Source organism: Brassica napus, chromosome A2 (genome assembly GCF_020379485.1).
Source record: "Brassica napus cultivar Da-Ae chromosome A2, Da-Ae, whole genome shotgun sequence".
In the NCBI taxonomy this organism is placed as follows: domain Eukaryota; kingdom Viridiplantae; phylum Streptophyta; class Magnoliopsida; order Brassicales; family Brassicaceae; genus Brassica; species Brassica napus.
Window position 1 is genome coordinate 22,898,836 of NC_063435.1, and position 19,840 is coordinate 22,918,675.

Consider the following 19,840-nt stretch of genomic DNA (forward strand, 5'->3'; position numbering starts at 1 on the left):
TAGGCTGATTGGCTGGCTTGTAGTTTTAAAGCATGTATTGTAAATTTAGTTTGTAGAATTTTTTGCTGTAAATGTATTCGCTAAATTTTTAAAAAAAATTATATAGAAAAAATAAAGATACTATGAATATATTTCTAGCAGCCATATTTTTTTTTCTACAGTACAAAACTATTGTTTTAGTAAATAAAAGGTTTATAGTTATTTTTAGTTTTTTAGCTGTACTTTTTAAAATTGACTTGAAGTACGATTGATAATTTTTAAAATTGTAGATAAAAGTTAAAGCTAAAAAAAAAAATCTACAGCCAACCAATCAGTTCCATTAAGAGTTTTAAACCTTAATTAGTAATTATATATTTTTAGTTTGGAAGATATTATTTAATATTCTTATCTATGTTTGATGTTTCCATATACTTCTAACGTCTTAAAACATCTCCAACCTAACTCTATATTTTACTCTAAAATAGAGTGTGAAATAAAGTAATGAACAAAAAATAATGTGTATCCTCTTGATATAAACATGTGTCTTGCGAGTTAGTAGTATAATCTGAGGTAGTTTCACGCAAGTAGATTATAAATAACATAATTATTTCGTTGAATAGTTGTACGATTTAACAGAATGGAGATTTTTAAATTAAAATAAGTCATGACTAATCCTAAAATTCTATCAACCTAGTCAATGGGGTTTGTCCCCATGTATACTATATTACTTCAATAGAAAAACGGACTTCTTGTACACGTATCTACAGTCTTCATATATAATTTTATCTATATGACACAAGTATCCTATAGTATTTTTCAAACTGATATAGAACACTTCATAAATATACATCTTTAGTCCTGAAAGACTTTCCCAACCACGTTTTGTTAACCCCGAATATGTTAAGCACAACGGTGGTCGAACTAAACCACATGAAGTAACTTTTCTTTAATGACTAAGTTTTGATGGGTATAAAAAAAGGTTTTAATGGGTATAATGACTACAATCGAAAGATCATACAATTTTGAATAATAATAAAATGTGTTGAAAATAATTCACTTCTATCGGACAAATCAGTGTAGATTGAGATAACTTTGTTGGGGTCAAACTTTGCATGCTGCTTTTATACTTATATACTCTGGTATTTACATAATATTTACACCCAACTCTCAAGAACATGATTTATAAAACATAAATTTATATTCTCACCTAAACAAAAAACATCAATAATGTTGAAAACATTTGATCACTTGCAGAAGCGAGTGAGTTTCATGACGGAAAGAGGAGGAAATGAGATCACCATTGCTTGAAGTTGAACCATTAAAAACATATATGTATATGCATAGACTGTTTCATCCATGTCTTCCCAACGTTTCTGCATTTCGTTGTACATAAAGAGCAAATAAATTTGAGAGAGAGAGAGAGCTCATGAATATATTCATCACTGTCTTGCTAAAATTTATATTATTTATTATTCCTATTGTTTTAATAAGATGTTTTACACATATTAAGAAAACATATATATTTTTGATCACCAATGCATTATTTTTTGTAACTAGTCATTTCTCATAAGTTCTAACTTTTAACCAATAAAATTTTAATATATAATTATAGTTTTGAATTTTACAATTTATCATTAATTAATATGTTGAAAATGTAAAAACAATGTATTTTTTTTGAAATATTTTTTTCTAGAACATGGATTTTTCTTAGAATGAATGGAGTACAAAAGAAAAAAAAAACGGTTTGTTACTTGTAGTCGAATTCATCACTGTCTCTCTTCTCATTTATTGACTTTTATTTCTTGGGAAAAGAAAAGTAAGGATACTAGGATGAAGAATTTTCTTGTTTAGATATTTCTTAAGATATTTTAAAATTGGCAACCGGACTTAGAAATTGAATATTATTTAACTTTCCAGCTACGATTGTTTTGTTTGTTAACCTAGTAATTTTCTGAATCTATAGAGTTATTCAGACTAATCTCAAAAAATGATGTAATTCACAAATAAGTTTTTTTGAAAATATTCAAATGTATTGTAAATAATAAGTTTCTATCTCCGTAGCAGTGGCGAAGCCAGGGCTTAGGGTGTGGGGCACGTGCACCCACGATTATATTAAAATCCGAAATTTTATAAGGTAAAACATCAAATTTTGTTTGCTCTTATGTTAATAAAAAGCTTGTGCACCCTTGATTTCCCGGATTCGATGCTTTTTTATTTCATTTTTTATTTTTTTTACTACCAACAGTGCACCCATTACTTCAATGGTCTGGTTTCGCCCCTGCTTCGTAGTAACATGATAACAATAGTGGAATACTTTCAAACAGATTTGGTTTTTATTAATATCAGTAGAGCATGTAATTTATAACGTTTCCTCCCAAGCTTATGCTAGCTGTCTAATTTGAATCACGGCGTACGTTTTGTATAATCCAGAAGCCAATTACTAATTAATAAATTATGTGCAATATATAGCACTGTATTTATAAATGATATCTAAGTCATTAAATTTCATACGAATAAATTATATATACCGATGAACCACGTATTTGTGGTCGGATGGTCAAGACGTTCTGTGGATCTCTAAGAGATCCGATTTGGAATCTGCACCACACCAAATTTCCAGCTTTCACATTCTCTCTTCGAAAAATGGTTTACCATTTTTTTATATATACCGATACCCTATACAGTGATGTGCCTACACTTTTGGAGGCCTAAGCTAATTTTCAAAACCATGTTTTTTAACAAAAAAAATTATATAAATAACTGAAATTGTAAATACACTAATTAGTGTATTTAAAATTTCAGTTATAAATATGTCTATTAAAAAGGAATCTATTAAGAAGAACCAAACTAAAATGCAATATTGTGATGTTTAAATTCAACTACATGTAATTACTGCATGTGTTGGAATACATGGGGTCCCAAATGTTGATGAAAAATGTGGAGGCCGGAGGCTGTTTCCTTTTCTTTGTATAGTGGTAAGTGGTAAGCACGGCTCTGGACCTATATTGACCCGCAGCAGCAACATTCGATTATGTATTCGTTATAAGTGGACGATGTAGGCAACTTCGCATGAAATGCAATGCGCTTGTAACTTACAAAATATAAAAGGCACATACTTGATTGCACGCATCTATCACACTTAAACATGATTACGTTACGTGCTTGCTAACTTACCTGCATGGTTCTTTGAACATTTCTTATCTCTTGACTTGTAAACTTGTAAACATGTAAACATCATTTAATTAATAGCAAACACGAGTATCATTACTATATATATAGTAACCGCAAGTTCAGGGTAATCTGTTAATTTTGCTATAGTGGAACCTATAAACTTCAGAAGTAAAGTTTCAAGATCCATGTTGCCGGCTGACTTTTTTTTGTTTTAGGCTTTTAGCATAGTAATGTAGGGGTTGGCAACTTGATTTAATCGTGATTAATGATTTGTGGATATATGGATATATTGTGTCAGCTGTTACGTCATTAAAATGAGTTTTCCGTATTGCGAAGCAGACCAACTTGGACTTTTCCCACATTAGTCGATAACTTGCAATTAGGTCCACTGCATTTATATAGTTTTCATCTTTTAGCTATTTTGTTAGTGGGCCGTAGTTAAGAAATTAGACAGGAGTGACCCTAGTATAAGTGTGTTTAAAGATGTACGGCTAGAAGGCAGGGATAGGTCATTTCCTTAATCATACACCTTTTGCTTCCGTGATCAACGTAAAGTATCAATCGAGTAAATAATTAAAAGCAAAATACAATGATTATTGCTAATAATCAACCCTTAACCTTACTAACCCATGTGCATGTGCACATCAAGAGTGTCGTGCGAAGGTTTAGTAGGGTCTGAGGCGAATATAAAAATGGACCCTTCTTATAATGTTTTTTATTAGAGCATAATATATATTTAAAAAAACATTAAGAAGAAAAATAATAATTTAAAAAACTAAGACAAATTTTTCTTCCCTCTTTTTCAATAATTTTTTTAACTAAATTTTCATAATCTAGATTTCTAACTTATTCTTATCTATAATTATAATTACTAAATTATTTAACATTTCTTGTGATATGGTTGATCGCATATAAAATTTTACGAATTTCCACTTGAAAAAACATTTTTCAGCAGTGGCTAACTGGAATCGTCAATAATATTTAATAAGAAATATATGAGTCTAGATAACACTCTTCCCTTTCTTTCAAAAAAATTCAGAACTTCAAGAGGTCTCTTGTAATCTTATGGCAACGTTCCTTTTAGAACCATCAGTTCAAAATACAAACCATTCCCAATAACATCAGAATAATTTACATACTTTAAAGCTGCTTGAAGATTGGTACAAGATGCCATCAAATTATCTTCACTTGCTGATTTTAGTTTATCAAATAAATGGCAAACTTAAACCACTCTACTACTAATTATTTTTTGAAATTTGAAGTCCTAAAAAAGCCATATATTTTGGGGGTCCTAGGCAAAAGTCTTTTTGAATACATTGAAAGCACGGCTCTGTACATCAACCAAATCAAATCATCAATATATTATATATATTGGTCCACAAGAGTTGAAGAGTTGGACCGCATAATGTAGTCAAGTTCAAAATTGTCTACAAAGTCCTGTTTTTTTCAACATAAAAATCCATTTCCCCAAAAGTACACTCGGACGAATAATTATTCTTTCTTTTTCAGAATAATTTATTTTTTAGAAAAAAGTTATTTCAGAAGATACATTTTAAAAATTTTAGTATATTTTTATTTTGTAATAATTGTAAATTATAAACTTCTAAATATTAAATGTGTTTATTGAATCTTGATTAGTCAAAAATTGTGAAAATAGTTAATTACAAAAATAATGTGTAATCAAAAATTAAAATAAAATTTTAGTATGTGTAAAAACATTAAAGCATACTCTTTCTATATTGTTATATGACGTTTTGGAGTTAGATATACAGTTTAATAAAGAATTTAGTTTTATACGTTTTACAGCCAAAATCATAAACTATATAACAAATCACATTTCAACAATAAAAAATATCTGTAGAATATAAAAAATTATATTACAGAAAAACTAAGGCTTTTTAGTAATTAAACGCCTCAACTAAAGATGAATCGTAAAAAAAACCCTTAACTAAAATTTATGTGAAATAAACCCTCGACTTTAATTCTGTTAACATATGTTACCCTCCGTCTAAAAAACTGTGACGGAGGGTGACATACGTTAATGATTTATAAGTTGAAAGTTTATAATGTTAAAAACTTAGTTGAGAGATTTTTTTACGATTCAAAAATAGTTAGAAGGGTTTTATCACTAAAAGTCATTAAATGTTTTAAAATATTTATTATCATTTATAAATTAATTTAGATTGATATAAGCCCTTAAAATAATTTATAAATTTTAATACATTACTTTATAACCGATTTATAAAGCTTCATAAATTTTTTAATACTTTTACATATGATTAATACGGTTTCACAATGATTTTATAATTTATGCTACTTGTTAGGATAAAATAATCTAACATTATTCGTAATACTATTGAAACATAAAGTAATACAACAAATCAAGAACAATATATCAAATGTATTATTGATTAAGAAAAGAAACATATAACGTATTTATTCAGAAATCAATGAGAATAAAAATAATCATGCATTATTTTTGGGGGATAGGGGGAAAGTATGAACCGGAGGACGGAAATCATGAAAATAGGAAAAAGTGCATCATACTCTAAATAGAAAGATGGACTTCATGGATGAATTATCCTCGACATTACTTAAGACTTAATATAACTTAGAAACTCTAAATTATTTGATATTTGACAATGACGATATAAATACACAAATTTTTTTTATATCACTATTTCCAAATATCAAATAATTTAATATTTTGAAGTTATAATAAGTTGTAAATAGTGTTGAAAATTATTAATTTTGGATGTATAAATTAATTTTATAATATATTAAAATTTATAAATTAGTTTTAAAGGCTTATAAGTCAACCTAAAAAAATATATAAATGATAATAAATATTTTAATAACATTTAATAACTTTTAATGATAAAACCCCTCAACTATTTTTGAATCGTAAAAAAACCACTCAACTAAATTTTCAACATTATAAACCCTCAATTTATAAACCGTTAACATATGTCATCCTCCGTCACGGTTTTTTAGACGGAGGGTAACATATGTTAACATAATTAAAGTTGAAGGTTTATTTCACATGATTTTTAGTTGATGGTTTTTTGTACGATTCATCTTTAGTTGAGGGTTTAATTACTAAAAACCCAAAAACTAATAATTTTACATTGAAAAACAAAAATGAGATGTAATTTGAAAAAAAAAAACTCAATACGTCATCTATTAAAAATAGAAAGAATATTATTTTTTGAATTGTCTCGTAGAAAAATATTATCCCATGATTATTACTAAAATATAAGACCTTAATTAATAATTTACATTTTTCTAGTTTGGAAAAAAAGTATCCAATATTTTGTTTCATGTCTTCGAGATATCTGTATACTTCAACGTCTTATGATCTCTGTATACTTCAACATGTTGAACCAAAAATAACAAGTTTAGGAACAATTTGGTTTTTTTTTTATAATGTTTTATTTGATTCATGTACTATTTTGTCTGGCTAACTAAGTTGATCACAGAGAGTAGTTTCATTAATTTCTAAAGAAATCTCAATATATATAAAACCATAAAATATTAATAAATAAAAATAGTATATATACGAATGAATTTTAAACGAAGACTCATAAAATATGAAATATTATGAAAACATATTATCATTTTAAAGTTATTTTGATTTTTAGTTATAAATTTTAATTATAAAACTTAATGATACTAAAATATTTATAAAACCTCATTCACAATATGCAATGGAGATGTTGTTAGTTCCCACAAGATTTCATCAACGTCAACTTATGGACACAAATACAAAATCGAGTAAGAAAATGCCTTCTCTCTTTGATATAAACATGTATTTCACGAGTTATAGTACTATAATCCCTGGTAGTTACAGGCGTTTCACCCCAGTACAATATACTAATACAATTATTTAGTTAAATAGTTGAACAAATTTAACAGAACTGAATATTTCAATTAGAAATAATAAGCTAACGTGATTTAACAACAAAACCTAAAATTCTATAGATATAGTCAAAGGTTTTGTTCCCATGTAAACTGTATTATTGCAATTAAAAAACTGGACTCCTTGTACACGTATCTACAATCTTCACATGAGCACATGTCTTGGCAACCCCATGTCATTTATAACCACAACGACACCACCCTCTACTCACCGCCATCAACTGAAACAAAAATATAATCTAAAAGACCCAATCTTCTTCTTTTTTTCTTGTCCGAGAAAACAATCAAAGATGGGTAACAGTTTAGGCGGCAAGAAAACGACCAAAGTCATGAAAATAGACGGCGAGACTTTTAAACTGAAAACTCCAGTGACGGCGGAGGAAGTCTTGAAAGACTTTCCCGGCCACGTTTTGCTAGAGTGCGAATCCGTCAAGCACTACGGTGCTCGAGCCAAACCACTTGAGGTAACTTTTCTTCAAATGACTACGTTTTGATAGATAGAATAGAAAGATCATACAAAAAACTAAGGCATTTGAGTTTTGTCGGTGTGCAGATGAAGCAGATGTTGGAGGCGAAGCGGCTGTACTTCGTGGTGGAGCCGGTGAAGGAATGTCCACCGAGAAGGGTAAGATCGGGAATACACATGAGTGCCAAGGAGAGGCTTGAGAACCTCATGCTTGCAAGGAGATCATCTTCCGATCTCTCCATACTCAAACCGGCGGGAGAATGGTCGAAGACGGAGGAGAAAGAAGGAGGAGCGGTGAGGGTGAAGCTGAGGATTCCAAAGGCGGAGCTGGAAAGACTCGTTAAGGAAGGTGCCACAGAGGCTGAGGCCACTCAGAAGATTGCTGCTCTCTATATGGCTAAACACAGCCGTAGCGAAGCAACTCAGAACACGCCACAACGTCGTGAGGATGGAGGAGACGAGCCTACCGCCGCCATAGATACAGCCACAGCCGCCGCCACGAGAGGAGTCAAGTCTCGTCTGGTGAGTAATATTGTTTCTTTTTTTTTACATAGTAAAATAGTCAAAAATATACTGTTAATTAAAATCGTCACTTTTAGAAAATGGATAACAGTTTTGAAAACAAAAATATAATCTAAATGTGTTGAAAATAATTTACTTTTTATCGGACAAATCGGAGTAGATTGAGATAACTTTGTTGGAGTCAAACTTTGCATGCCTCTTTTACACTTAGAAATGTTATTATACTCGATGTTATTTAGTATTTACATAATATTTACACTCAACACTGAAGAACATAAGTTTTAAACACATGAATTTTTATTCTTAAACAAAAAAAAACATTGCTTAATAATAATGTTAAAAACATTTTGATATGCAGAAACGAGTGAGTTTCATGGCGGAAAAAGGAGGAAACGAGATCACCGTTGCTTGAAGTTGATGAACCACTAAAACAATATATGTATATGCTTAGACTGCTTCTCAACGTTTCTGCATTTCGTTGTACATAAAGAGCAGAGAGTTTCGAGAGAGAGAGCTAATTAGTAATTCATCCATGTCTCCGCTATGTAGCTAGAGTTTATAGTATTATTTATTACAAAAGAAACAACGGTTTATTGTTTGTAGTCAGATTCATCACTGTCTCTCTTCTCATTTATTGATACTCGCTTTCTCTATAACACTTCTAGGCTCGTTTTGTCCTTCTTCCGACCTCAAGAGCCAACTCTGTATCAATCTTCAGTGAGATATCCAACGCTTTAACCGAATGAGTCAGAGCTCCACTGCTAATGAATGTAACTCCACTTTGTCCAATCTTGTGTACTGTCTCAATTGTAACGTTGCCTGAAGCCTGCATCATGAGATTAGACTTTTTTTCATTAAAAGCCCGCATCATGACATCTTTCTTTCTATCTATCTAACACACACACACACACACACACGTACCTCTGTCTCGACTCTCCCATTGATTAGCTCAACCGCATCTTTAAGCATGGTGACATCAACGTCTCCATTCTCTAACGGTACTACCATATTGTCCAGCATTATTCTCGACACCCTAGTCTTGGACCCACTCACATACTCCAACACTTCCCTCACTTCCTCAAGCGTCCGTGTCTCCACCTTCAAGAAGATATATAGATAGCGTTTAGAATTTGTTTCACCTTAAAACTTTCAGAAGCTAAGCATTTGAAAGGTTTTAAAATTCACCTCAACATCCATTTCGAGATTCTTTAGCGTTAGATACTCGTCAACAGATCTAATAGCGTTTATTATACCTCCTGCAGCTGAGATATGGTTATCTTTTATCATCACCATGTCAAATAGTCCCATCCTATGATTCTTCCCTCCACCAATCAGCACCGCCCATTTGTCTACCAATCGCAAACCAGGAGCAGTTTTTCTTGTCTCCAGTATACGTGCAGGGTATGCCGCATCCGCCATTAACTGCACCAAACAAACTCATCAACTCCCTCACTACAAGCTCATCGCCAACCTCCCCAAAATTAACAAAGAATCAAACAAACTATATTTCACACTAAAATAGAGTAACTCTATTATAGAGCTGAATTTGCTCAAATGGTTCACTATAATAGAGTTACTCTATTTTAGTGTGAAATATAGAGTAAATTTTTGTGTACCATTGGATATGGTCTAACCAATAAGATGAACCGTAGAATCTTCTTACTAATCCAATAAACTTCTTACTGATCATCACTACGTTTATGTGAAAGTAACCACAACAACGATCACTTGACAATACTTGAGAAACTATAGTGGTGAAAAGCAAAAAAACCTTGGTAAGGGTGGCGATACCGCTCATCCTCTGCATAAAGTTGAGCACAACTCGTTCAGCAACAACAATCTTATGAGCATTCCCTGTTACTTTCCCAAACTTTAACCCTTTATGAACATAATCTCCATCCTTCCGCATCCACTCCACCTGAGAGATGATTCAACAAATCACTAAACATCACTCAACCAAACCAAACCAAAACAAAGATACATACAAACAGATCCAAACCTTCAAAGAAGGATCAACTTGCTCAAAGATCATCTCAGCAAGAGCAATTCCAGCAACAATCCCATCTTCCTTAGCTAAGAAACAAGCTTCCACCTCCATATCAAACGGTATCGTAGCCATACACGTTACATCTCCTACACTCAAAATCAAATCCATAGAACCCATCAAATAAAAATCGAAACTTTATGATACTACTTAAAGAAGTGATGAGAGAGAACCTGTGTCACCAGCATCTTCAGCTAGAGCTAGTTCGATGACTGCTTTCAAATCGTAAGTAGGGTGTGAAGGAGGCTTTATCGCCATGGACCCGTGAGAGACTCCTCCTCCGGCCGTTTGAGTCGCAGAAGCAGACATTTTCAAGACGCTCCTGAAACAACGGTTGACGAGAATTGAGATTTAAACCGAAAGAAACAGACTGAGACTGAGTTTTGTCGGATTAAACCTTTGTTGAATAGCGTAGAATTGAGGCGACAGCAACCGGGAGACAGAGATCATTGTAATGACTCTCTCTCTCTCAAGTCTGTTTCTTGGTCCTTCCTGGTGGCAATTCTGTTAATACAAGGGGATGAATGATAATCTTTAGGAATAAGAATACTGGTTGAACAGAAAAACAATTGGGCTTTTATCGGTACTCATGCCAAGCCCATTTTAATTAGGCTGAAATATTTTGAAGGAAATTATTATTGAAACGATAATATTTTAAAGTTTGCAAACATGTGTTAATGTTTTTTTTGTTTTTGCAAACAACATTTGTTAATATTTCTGAAACTGTATGAATTTTTTTTTAAATGCATAGTATCTATTAAAGAAAAGAGGTCCTCTATGATGATGATTTATAAAAGTCTGAAGGTAAACCAATATCTTGTAGATAAAAAAAAAAGAAAAGAAAACCGAAAACGAAGTTAGATCAGATTTGGCTCTTGTCCTAAACTTGTTATTTTTGGTTCAACATGTTTTTCTTGCCTAAAGTCTATATATGATATGAATTCAATAATCTATCTCTTAAGAGTTTTCTGAACAGTCAATAAATTAGATATGCCAGACCGACCAACTTAATTCTTGTACATGCATGCAAATACCAAGTAGCCACGTTTTTTTTTTTTAAATTATGGATGTACCTCTTTTATAATTTAAGCTAATATATTTCCACCTAAGTATTTCATGTAACTTCTATATTTCTAAGCCCTTTCTCAAAAAAAAAAAAACTTCTATATTTCGTATTAGATATACCTCTTTTATAATTCAAGTTAATATATTTCCACCTAATTAAGTATTTCATGTAATTTCTACATTTATTATTGTTGTATTACTTTTCAATTGACTGCTAGTAGATTCATATTATATACTATCTGTCAAAATTGAAAACTAGAGAAACACAATTTATGGTGTCAAAATTGGAAAAAAAAATATTGATGGCATGACATAAAATACTAGCCTCGGTATATATGTTTATATAAATTGTGTGTGTGCTCAGATTTTAAATAAAATAAATTGTTCTAAATAGGCTGCTAAAGTGAAGAAAATACACCAAAATTCAACATGAAACATAAGGCATGAAACAACTAACAAGTAAGGAATAAGTCAACCGTTAAAGAAGCAACCTCTCTACTTCGTTTCATTTGAAAAAAAATCAATAATATCAAGCAACATTCAGATTAAACCGTTGTCTCCCCCCTCTCCGTATGTTATATATATAGATATGTATATGTTGTTCCATCATAGCTATATTCTATCAATTCCATAATTTTCCTCTTAACTCAAAATATCTAATAGCTAACTCAACGTTCCTATAACCAACCACCAACCCAACCATTCTATTTAGATTTATTATTCCACGTTTCTATATATCTGAGCCACAAGACCGAGGTTTTGTATCATCATGAGGATCATGTGGAAGTTCATTATGGTGATGTGTTTTATTGCTTTATTCGGATCAAGAGGAAGCTCTGCGGCGAGGCTGGCGATATGGATGATGGATAAAGAAGATGTAGGAAGAGGGTTTGCTTTGCAAAACAAGCTCCAACGAGGTCCAGTTCCTCCTTCACAACCTTCCCAATGCCACCACAGACTCAGCCCTCTTTCTCGTTCGGAGGTTTATTATCCACAATATGTTACATGTCCTTGACCATCCCTCTTTCATTGACCATGATCAGCCATATTTTTATTCTTTCTATCTTTCGTTTGTATCCGTATAAATTTGATCCGACTCTTTCAAAATCGAAAGAGTCGAATATAAAATATGTTTTGGACATAAATTGATCAATTTTGTGTTGTAGAATTATCGACTTGATATCATTGACGACTAACTAATTAATAGAGATGCAATCAAAAATGTAATCTCTGTTTTGGCCTCATACGATAACGTGGCATTGAAAATGAAAGAATTCAACATTAGCAATATATATTATGTTCATGCGCTTGGAGACTATAGATATTTGGTCGTTATATGACACTATGTGCGTCAGAATATTCTACCGTTAATGATGAAAGTATAATTGACGTAAAAATCTAATGTGATGAAATTGCAAAAAGAATAGTCTATCCATGTTGCTAATCTAATCTCATTGTATTCTTGTTTATTGCGTCAGTCTAATCATTATTTTTCATTGATTATTATATATAATGGAAATTTTTAATGTTTTCATTTTTAATTTGGCAACGGATTTTTGTTATACACATCAACCATAAATATTAGTATCAACAAAGTGTGAAAACGTACGTATGACTTCCAAATAGGTGTGTAAAAGTACGTTAGAAAGCATACGTATGTTGCATGCACGTTACTAAACTCCGTTAAAATGACGACTTATCGTGTCTCATCAATATGTACACTGAAAACTTTCCTTAAAATTTGAGTGTTTTGTTGAAATGATACATCCCTCTCACCTGACCGGCTGACCGCAACACCAAGAACTTATTTTTCAGCATGAAAAATAAAACAAAAACAGTGGGAAAGTAATAAAAAGAAGCGGGTGAAATTCAAAGGTAACTAGGTAAGGTGTTTGACTAATTGAGTACTGCCTTAGTTATTGTGGGTTAAAAACTTGCTTTGTTTGGGCGACTGCATTATTATTATAATCGTGTATACACACATAAATAGTGACAATGTTAACAATGTCTAGGTGCAACATTGATGAGGGTGCCTGCAGCAGTTTCTGCAGTGAGTGCATGTTAATTTTTGTTCTTTTGACACATTTCTTCGAAATAAACTTAGGTTCACCACACCTCTTATCACCAATCAAATTACCACCTAGATAAAAAATGTAATAATAATAATAATAACATCAATTTTAACAACGTTAACGTCGCGCTAAAACCTAAACTCTAAATTCTAAATTCTAAACCCTAAATTTAAACTCTAAAACCTAAATCTAAATCTTATACCCTAAACCCAAACCTTAGATTCTAAATCCTAAACCCAAACTCTAGACTCTACAACCAAACACTATACCCTAAACTCAAACACTGGATCCTAAACTCAAATAGTAAACCCTATACCCTAAAGGTTTCAGTTATTGTTGATGTTGTTCCTTTAGGGTTTTAAGTTTTGGGTTTAGAGTCTAGGATTTGGGTTTAAGTCTAGGGTTTAGGGTTTAGGATTTACGGTTTGAGTTTAGGGTATAGGATTTGGGTTTAGGGTCTAGAGTTTGGGTTTAGGATTTAGGGTATGTGATTTGGGTTTAGGGGTTAGGGGATATGGTTTAGATATAGGGTTTAAGATTTAAAATTTAGGATTTAGGATTTGTTAGTAGTGTTACCGACGCATCATTAAAATTGGTGTCATTTTTTTTATTATTTTAATTTTTTTAAAAAAGTTTAACATTCTTATTATTAATCTATGTGGCATTTTGATTGGTGATAAAAAGTGTGGTAAATTTAAAGGTTTGGGGTGAATCTAAGTTTTATTACATTTCTTTTCTTTTCTGCAATCATTTACTTGGGTAACAAACACATACCCAAACTGATCGGCATAAGACTTTTCTAAACCTATTATACTAACCATTGAGTTTGTTAAAATCATATTCCCTCCATTTTATAATATATGATATTTTAGAAGATTTTATGTGTTCTAAATATTAGATGTTATGAATTCTAACAATGCAATGTAGTTGGGCTTTCATGCTGATTCAAATGAATCTTCTTTTTCGCGAAGTGAAATCTTTGCATGCTAGGTAAGATTATAGGATAGTAAGTTACAAAATTATGTTTCGATATGACATGTATTTCCATTACTATGAAATTCATAAATGACATAGTTAATCGAAAGGTTAACCTGTGGAAATAAAGAATCATGATATATATGTTTGGAATAGATTCCCTTTTTAAAGAGTTGAAAAAGAAATATATTGTTGAATCAATTATACTTTAACAGACATTTTAGTGAATGGTGAATCAGTTTTAATTTATAAGCCACATCGTGGTGGTCTAGTGGTATCCACTAGAAGAGAATTTGCCCTATTGGTTCAGACCATAGATCGAACTTCCCTCGAACTCGAGATTATTAGCCCCGCATATGGCCACTGGCGGATTTACATGAGAGAATTGCCAGCTCTCTTGGATCGCATCAGCGGAGGTGTTATTTGTGGCTAATCAGAACCCTGTATGGTGTCTGGATACATGGGTCATCAAAAAAAATTAATTTATGTTTTTAATGATAATTTTACAGAAATTAATTATACTAGTCTTTATGATTTATGCATAACATCTTACATGATAAAACATCTAATACTATAAAGTTGAGTTTTTTCTTTACATAGGGGCGAAAGAGGAGACATGGTATCTGAAAAATTAAAAGCTAACTCTATTTCTGGTCGTCACTTTCCTTGGCTCCAAATTTAGCTGTCGATTTAATTTGTATGTGTTTCTGTTGAAACCAAAAATGTCCATATGTCTTTAGATATTCTACCCTACAGACTCCGCCACTCTCATCAACACTTCGCGTCGTCGCTGTTCTTCGTCTGTTTAGCTCACCGGCGAAAGAAAATCTTGAGCCGTAACGGACTCAGGCTGAGTCCAAGTGTCGTATTAACGCAAGCATTTTCAATAGCTCTCCACTCCTACCAGGCTACCACGACTTATCATTGAACGCATTTCCCATTAATTCCTTGATGTGGATCTCCTACTATAAAAAGGTATATTATATCATGTGAACTTCATCAGTTCGAGCTTCTCAATCCTAACCTTTCAAAAAATTTCAGCACAAAAATGGCTAACTTCAACAATATGTATGCAAACGTCAGACTCGGGAGCTATATGTATGGATGCTAAACCATATCCATCAGTGTCACCAAAGTACTACCAACTGCCTATTCTCAAGGATAGCCAACATAAGCTCTACGAGGTATACTTTTTAATTATTATTTTTATTTGCGTTTGAAGTCCGCAAAAGGTTCTACGAACCGGTTAATCACATATTATAGGCTGTTTGAGATGTTGCAATGAGCATGTTGAACAAAAGGTTCTAAGGTACTATGTTGCAGTTTTTGTGTTCTCAGTAAAATGCATCTACCTAACATTTAATATCAAATGTTTGGAAAGGGAGAGGGTGTGAGGCTGATATATGTGTATGATTTTCTTAATAATTATAATATCACATGTTGCTTTCTTGGTTTGCAGACAAATAAGCTCTCGAGCTTGAGAAACTAACCAATGAGGAGATCACAGATGGTCCTTCACCACTATCTCTTGCTTGACAGGCAAGGAAGTGAAAAGGGCACCGCAAAAACTTCAAATCCCTTGGTCAAAGGCTTTGTGCATGATAACGATGATGAAATGAAAATCACAAAGGTCTTGAAGAATAAAAGGGGAGGTAACCCTCTATTCCGCGAAATTCATATGTCGCGGTTGGATCAACTGGGGATGACCTACACGCCATGGATGAGCCATTGCCAAGGGCTAACAAGAAGAGTGGTCAGGTCAGTTATCATGATCAAGCCCAGCTTCATGAGCTTCAAGTGTTTGCAGGGGAAGAAACACGTAGAACCCAACACTCTTCACAACTGTTCTCCACTTCTCTCTTACATATTTATATCTTTCTTTCTTTTTAACTTTCCTTGTTGTTTATAGTTAAAATATCCATTCATTGTTCTTTCGTGATTGAAACTTGTAAGATATGTTTAGTTCATTGTTTTTAACTTTCCTTGTTGTTTAGTTAAAATCGTTTTATATATGAATAATTTGATATTTTTATAAAAAATATATTAGTCTTTTGTTATTTAATGTAGGTTATGAACTCAGAGTAATTGAATTTAATATTTTTACATGTGAAATATTTCTAAGATATAAAATCACAAAGATTATAATAACAAATTTAAAATAATAATATTTGTGATGTATAAATTACGCCTAATGTATGAACTAATTTAGAATACACGTGAGTTTGGCAGCAAATCAGCTAAATTTCATAGTCTCTCATTGATTTTTATCCCATACAACTTCACAATATTACTGATAACTAAAAAACTGATAATCCTCTATATACTAAAACACAAGTCACTCTTAAGTTTTGCTACATCACTTAAGAAATAAAAATAATTTAAAATAAGAAAACAAAAAATAAATAGAAAACAAAAAGATATACGTTGCACATTAACAAAAATCAAAAATGTATTTTCACTCCACTTCCCTACGGTTTTCTTTCCCATTTCCACACCTCCACGATCCAACAGTTTCCAGATAACTAAATTTCATTATTTATATTCTCTTCCTCTTATGTGCTTTAAAAAGTTAAATCTCTTCTCTGATTCAGTAATATACATACTTGATGTGGGCATGCAACGCTTTGTCTGCAAGATAAGTTATTAGTTCATTTTTTTTGTTCTATTTTAATCTCTTTGGATCTCACTCTTTCCTCTACTTCTAATATGACTTTTTTTCTACCTCCGTCAAGCCTCGATCGGTGACATGCAATGTTTTTTTTTCTGGAAAACTGAATATTGTTTTTCTTTTCAAACCCAAAAATCCACGACCAAGGTATGACCCATTTTTGTCAGTTATGAGATTTTGCACCCATTAGAAAATTACTCTAACTTTGTCTCTGCTTCCAGATTGATATTTATCTATGTTTTCTGGTAAAAACAAAATAAGTCATGATGATGACACTTATACTATCATCTTTTCGTAGTTTATGCTGAAAGGCTGCTTGAATAGCAAATATATATTTTTGGTTTATTTATCAAATGGTCCAATGAACATATTTTAGAATTGAAAATTCATAATTGCTATTTAACACTCAGTCTGCTCTAATAAAATTGGAATCTGGTTAAATATTTGCAGTCTGATCAGGGTGGGAGCGGAAATGAATTTCCAAAATATGATTTAATGTATACGGGTTGTGTATCTATAAAGCATGTTTTACAACACATAAGATAGTTTCTTTATATTTAATCATAATTATCATGGAAATTGTTGTAGGAGAAACATAACCAGAGCTAAAAAAACTTGCAACCAATATAATTTAAATATATTTTCTTTAAAAACAAATAAACCAGATAAAATGTTCTTAACAAATTAGTCAGTAAAAAAAAAGAATGTTATTATCATTCTAACTGAACTCAAGTATATATGCTGTCTACAAATTTGCAATACATTTGGATATTATCATGAATCCATCAATAAATTTTGTTACAAAACATACTGTTTTAATTGTTTTAAAAACATACTATTTTAACATAACAAACTAATCATCTTCTTTTCCCGTACGCAGTACGGGTATAATACTAGTAAATATATATAACTCTATCAAAATCATTTATTTACACTGTAAATTACATAACCGTCCAAATTAACTTTCTATTGTAAATTATAAAATAAATGTATAGAGTTATAAAAACAAACATCCTTGCATAGCACGGGATCAATACTAGTATATAAAGATTTTTGAAATAGCCGAGAAGCTTAAAATTTTTTTTCTAAACACGGTCAGAAATGAATTGAGATTCTTTTTAATAAAAACATTCCACAAAACATAATTATGCCCCATACAGTGGCGGAGCTAGCATACAATGAGGGTGGTCATATGATCCACATGAACTTTTGCAAAAACAAATTTTCCTTGTATTTTGTAAAGAAAAAAATGTTGAAATTAGATTAATGACCCTTATAAAATATGTGTTATCAAATTGACCCATGTAAATAGATTTACTGCCTCCGCCACTAGCCCCATATATAGTTTATATTTCGCAATGGAGGACTGTTGCTCATAATAACCACATATTCAATATAGACATGACAACATATAATGTTCTAAAAACCCAGATAACTATAATAAATAAAAAGATTGATACAAAACACGCCATAAGATATTTAAATATTGAAAACAATCGTTAAACGTGAATCGTGAATTAGTCAAACAGAACGACAATTATACCCAAATCATGAGTACTTTAAAGACCAAAACTATCCAGCTACTCAAGTATCAGGGAGTTTTACGGCCCGTTTGTTTCTCCATCTGGATGAATCATTTGGATAAAGATGAGAGTTTTGTTTATTTATGCACTAAAAGTGTAACTCATTCAAATGGATCATCCGGATGACTTTTGGAAATTTATGCTTAATTTTTAAATTCATTCAGTTGAACCAATTTGGATCATTTGAATGGAGATGGTTCATTCAAAATGGTATAATGTCTATTATGGCCCTAATGTAATTCACAAATTACAAACCTAAACATAATATCATTTTTGTCACATACGAAAACTGACAAAACTACAAAAACATGTTTTCCCGCAAAAACCTAAAAATTATTTTTTCACGCCAAAACCCCAAAAACGCAATTTCCCGCGAAAATTGCAAAAGCCACGTTTTCCCGCCAAAATTGCAAATACGTATTTTCCGCCAAAACAAAAAAAAACATGTTTTCCCGTCAAAACCGAAAAATCTCGTTTTTCCGCCAAAACCAAAAAAATCTCATTTTTCCGCCAAACCAAAAAATCTCGTTTTCCCGTCAAAACCGCAAAAACGCGTTTTTCCGTCAAACCCGCAAAAAACGCGTTTTCCGCCAAAAACGTATTTTTCCGCCAAAACCGCAAAAACACATTTTTCCGCCAAAACCGCAAAAGCGTGTTTTTCCGTCAAACCCGCAAAAAACGTGTTTTTGGGCCAAAATCGCAAAAACGTGTTTTCCCGCCAAAACCGCAAAAACGCGTTTTCCCGCCAATAACGAAAGATCTTGTTTTCTCGTCAAAATTGAAATATTTTGTTTTCCCGCGAAAATAGCAAAAACGTGTTTCCCTCCAAAACCGCAAAAAACGCGTTTTTCCGTCAAAAACGTGTTTTTGGGCCAAAACCGCAAAACTTGTTTTCTTGCCACCGAAAATTTGTATTTTCCCGCCAAAACCGAAAAATCTTGTTTTCCCGCCAGAACTGAACCGAAAAATGTGTTTTCTCGCTAAAACCGAAAAATCTTTTTTTCTCCCACCCAAACCGCAAAAAGAAAATCGTTAATTTTGAAATAATTCTAATGTAAATATATTAAACTAAATAATTAAATGTAAAATAGTTAAAATTAATATCAAATATATGATTAAACCAACATAAGGGTATTTTGATAATTTGTTTACTAAACTCATTTGAATGGAAATGAAAATAAAGAAACAAACATAAGATCTACTTAGATGATTCATCTAGATGAGTCATGTGGATAGACAAACAAACAATCACAAAAATCTAAATGGATCATCTGAATAGATCATACAAATGATTCATTTGGATGGAGATGACAAATAGTAAAACAAAGAGCCCTTAACCAAACCATTTAGTCTACTGTAAAATCATCCTACACACTA

General features: G+C 31.8%; 3 protein-coding genes across 3 annotated transcripts; 2 read left to right on the forward strand and 1 right to left on the reverse strand.

The window, feature by feature from the left end:
* The first annotated feature begins 7,178 nt into the window (after positions 1 to 7,178).
* On the forward strand, positions 7,179 to 8,709 carry LOC106388749 (uncharacterized protein At1g66480-like). Its single transcript, XM_013828892.3, has 3 exons — positions 7,179 to 7,532; positions 7,622 to 8,056; positions 8,415 to 8,709. The coding sequence occupies exons 1-3, from the start codon at positions 7,218 to 7,220 to the stop codon at positions 8,466 to 8,468; spliced, it is 804 nt and encodes a 267-aa protein (XP_013684346.2). The 5' UTR covers positions 7,179 to 7,217; the 3' UTR covers positions 8,469 to 8,709.
* Positions 8,475 to 10,654, reverse strand: LOC106388738 (nicotinate-nucleotide pyrophosphorylase [carboxylating], chloroplastic). Its single transcript, XM_013828884.3, has 7 exons — positions 10,498 to 10,654; positions 10,274 to 10,422; positions 10,056 to 10,189; positions 9,828 to 9,974; positions 9,242 to 9,478; positions 8,978 to 9,154; positions 8,475 to 8,882 (listed from the first exon to the last, which is right to left on the reverse strand). Exons 1-7 carry the CDS (start codon positions 10,548 to 10,550, stop codon positions 8,718 to 8,720), a joined length of 1,062 nt encoding a protein of 353 aa, XP_013684338.1. The 5' UTR covers positions 10,551 to 10,654; the 3' UTR covers positions 8,475 to 8,717.
* A 4-nt stretch (positions 10,655 to 10,658) lies between these two features.
* LOC111216237 lies at positions 10,659 to 19,403 on the forward strand. Its single transcript, XM_048758857.1, has one exon. It carries the CDS (start codon positions 11,935 to 11,937, stop codon positions 12,178 to 12,180), a length of 246 nt encoding a protein of 81 aa, XP_048614814.1. The 5' UTR covers positions 10,659 to 11,934; the 3' UTR covers positions 12,181 to 19,403.
* Positions 19,404 to 19,840: the final 437 nt, after the last annotated feature.

Coding starts and splice junctions, on each gene's coding strand:
- LOC111216237 (XM_048758857.1), top strand. CDS start 11,935: ATGAGGATCATGTGGAAGTTCATTATGGTGATGTGTTTTATTGCTTTA.
- LOC106388749 (XM_013828892.3), top strand. CDS start 7,218: ATGAGCACATGTCTTGGCAACCCCATGTCATTTATAACCACAACGACA. Junction 7,533..7,621: donor CTCGAGCCAAACCACTTGAG/GTAACTTTTCTT, acceptor GTCGGTGTGCAG/ATGAAGCAGATGTTGGAGGC. Junction 8,057..8,414: donor GAGGAGTCAAGTCTCGTCTG/GTGAGTAATATT, acceptor TTTGATATGCAG/AAACGAGTGAGTTTCATGGC.
- LOC106388738 (XM_013828884.3), bottom strand. CDS start 10,550: ATGATCTCTGTCTCCCGGTTGCTGTCGCCTCAATTCTACGCTATTCAA. Junction 9,975..10,055: donor AAGTTGATCCTTCTTTGAAG/GTTTGGATCTGT, acceptor ATCATCTCTCAG/GTGGAGTGGATGCGGAAGGA. Junction 8,883..8,977: donor ATGGGAGAGTCGAGACAGAG/GTACGTGTGTGT, acceptor CTCATGATGCAG/GCTTCAGGCAACGTTACAAT.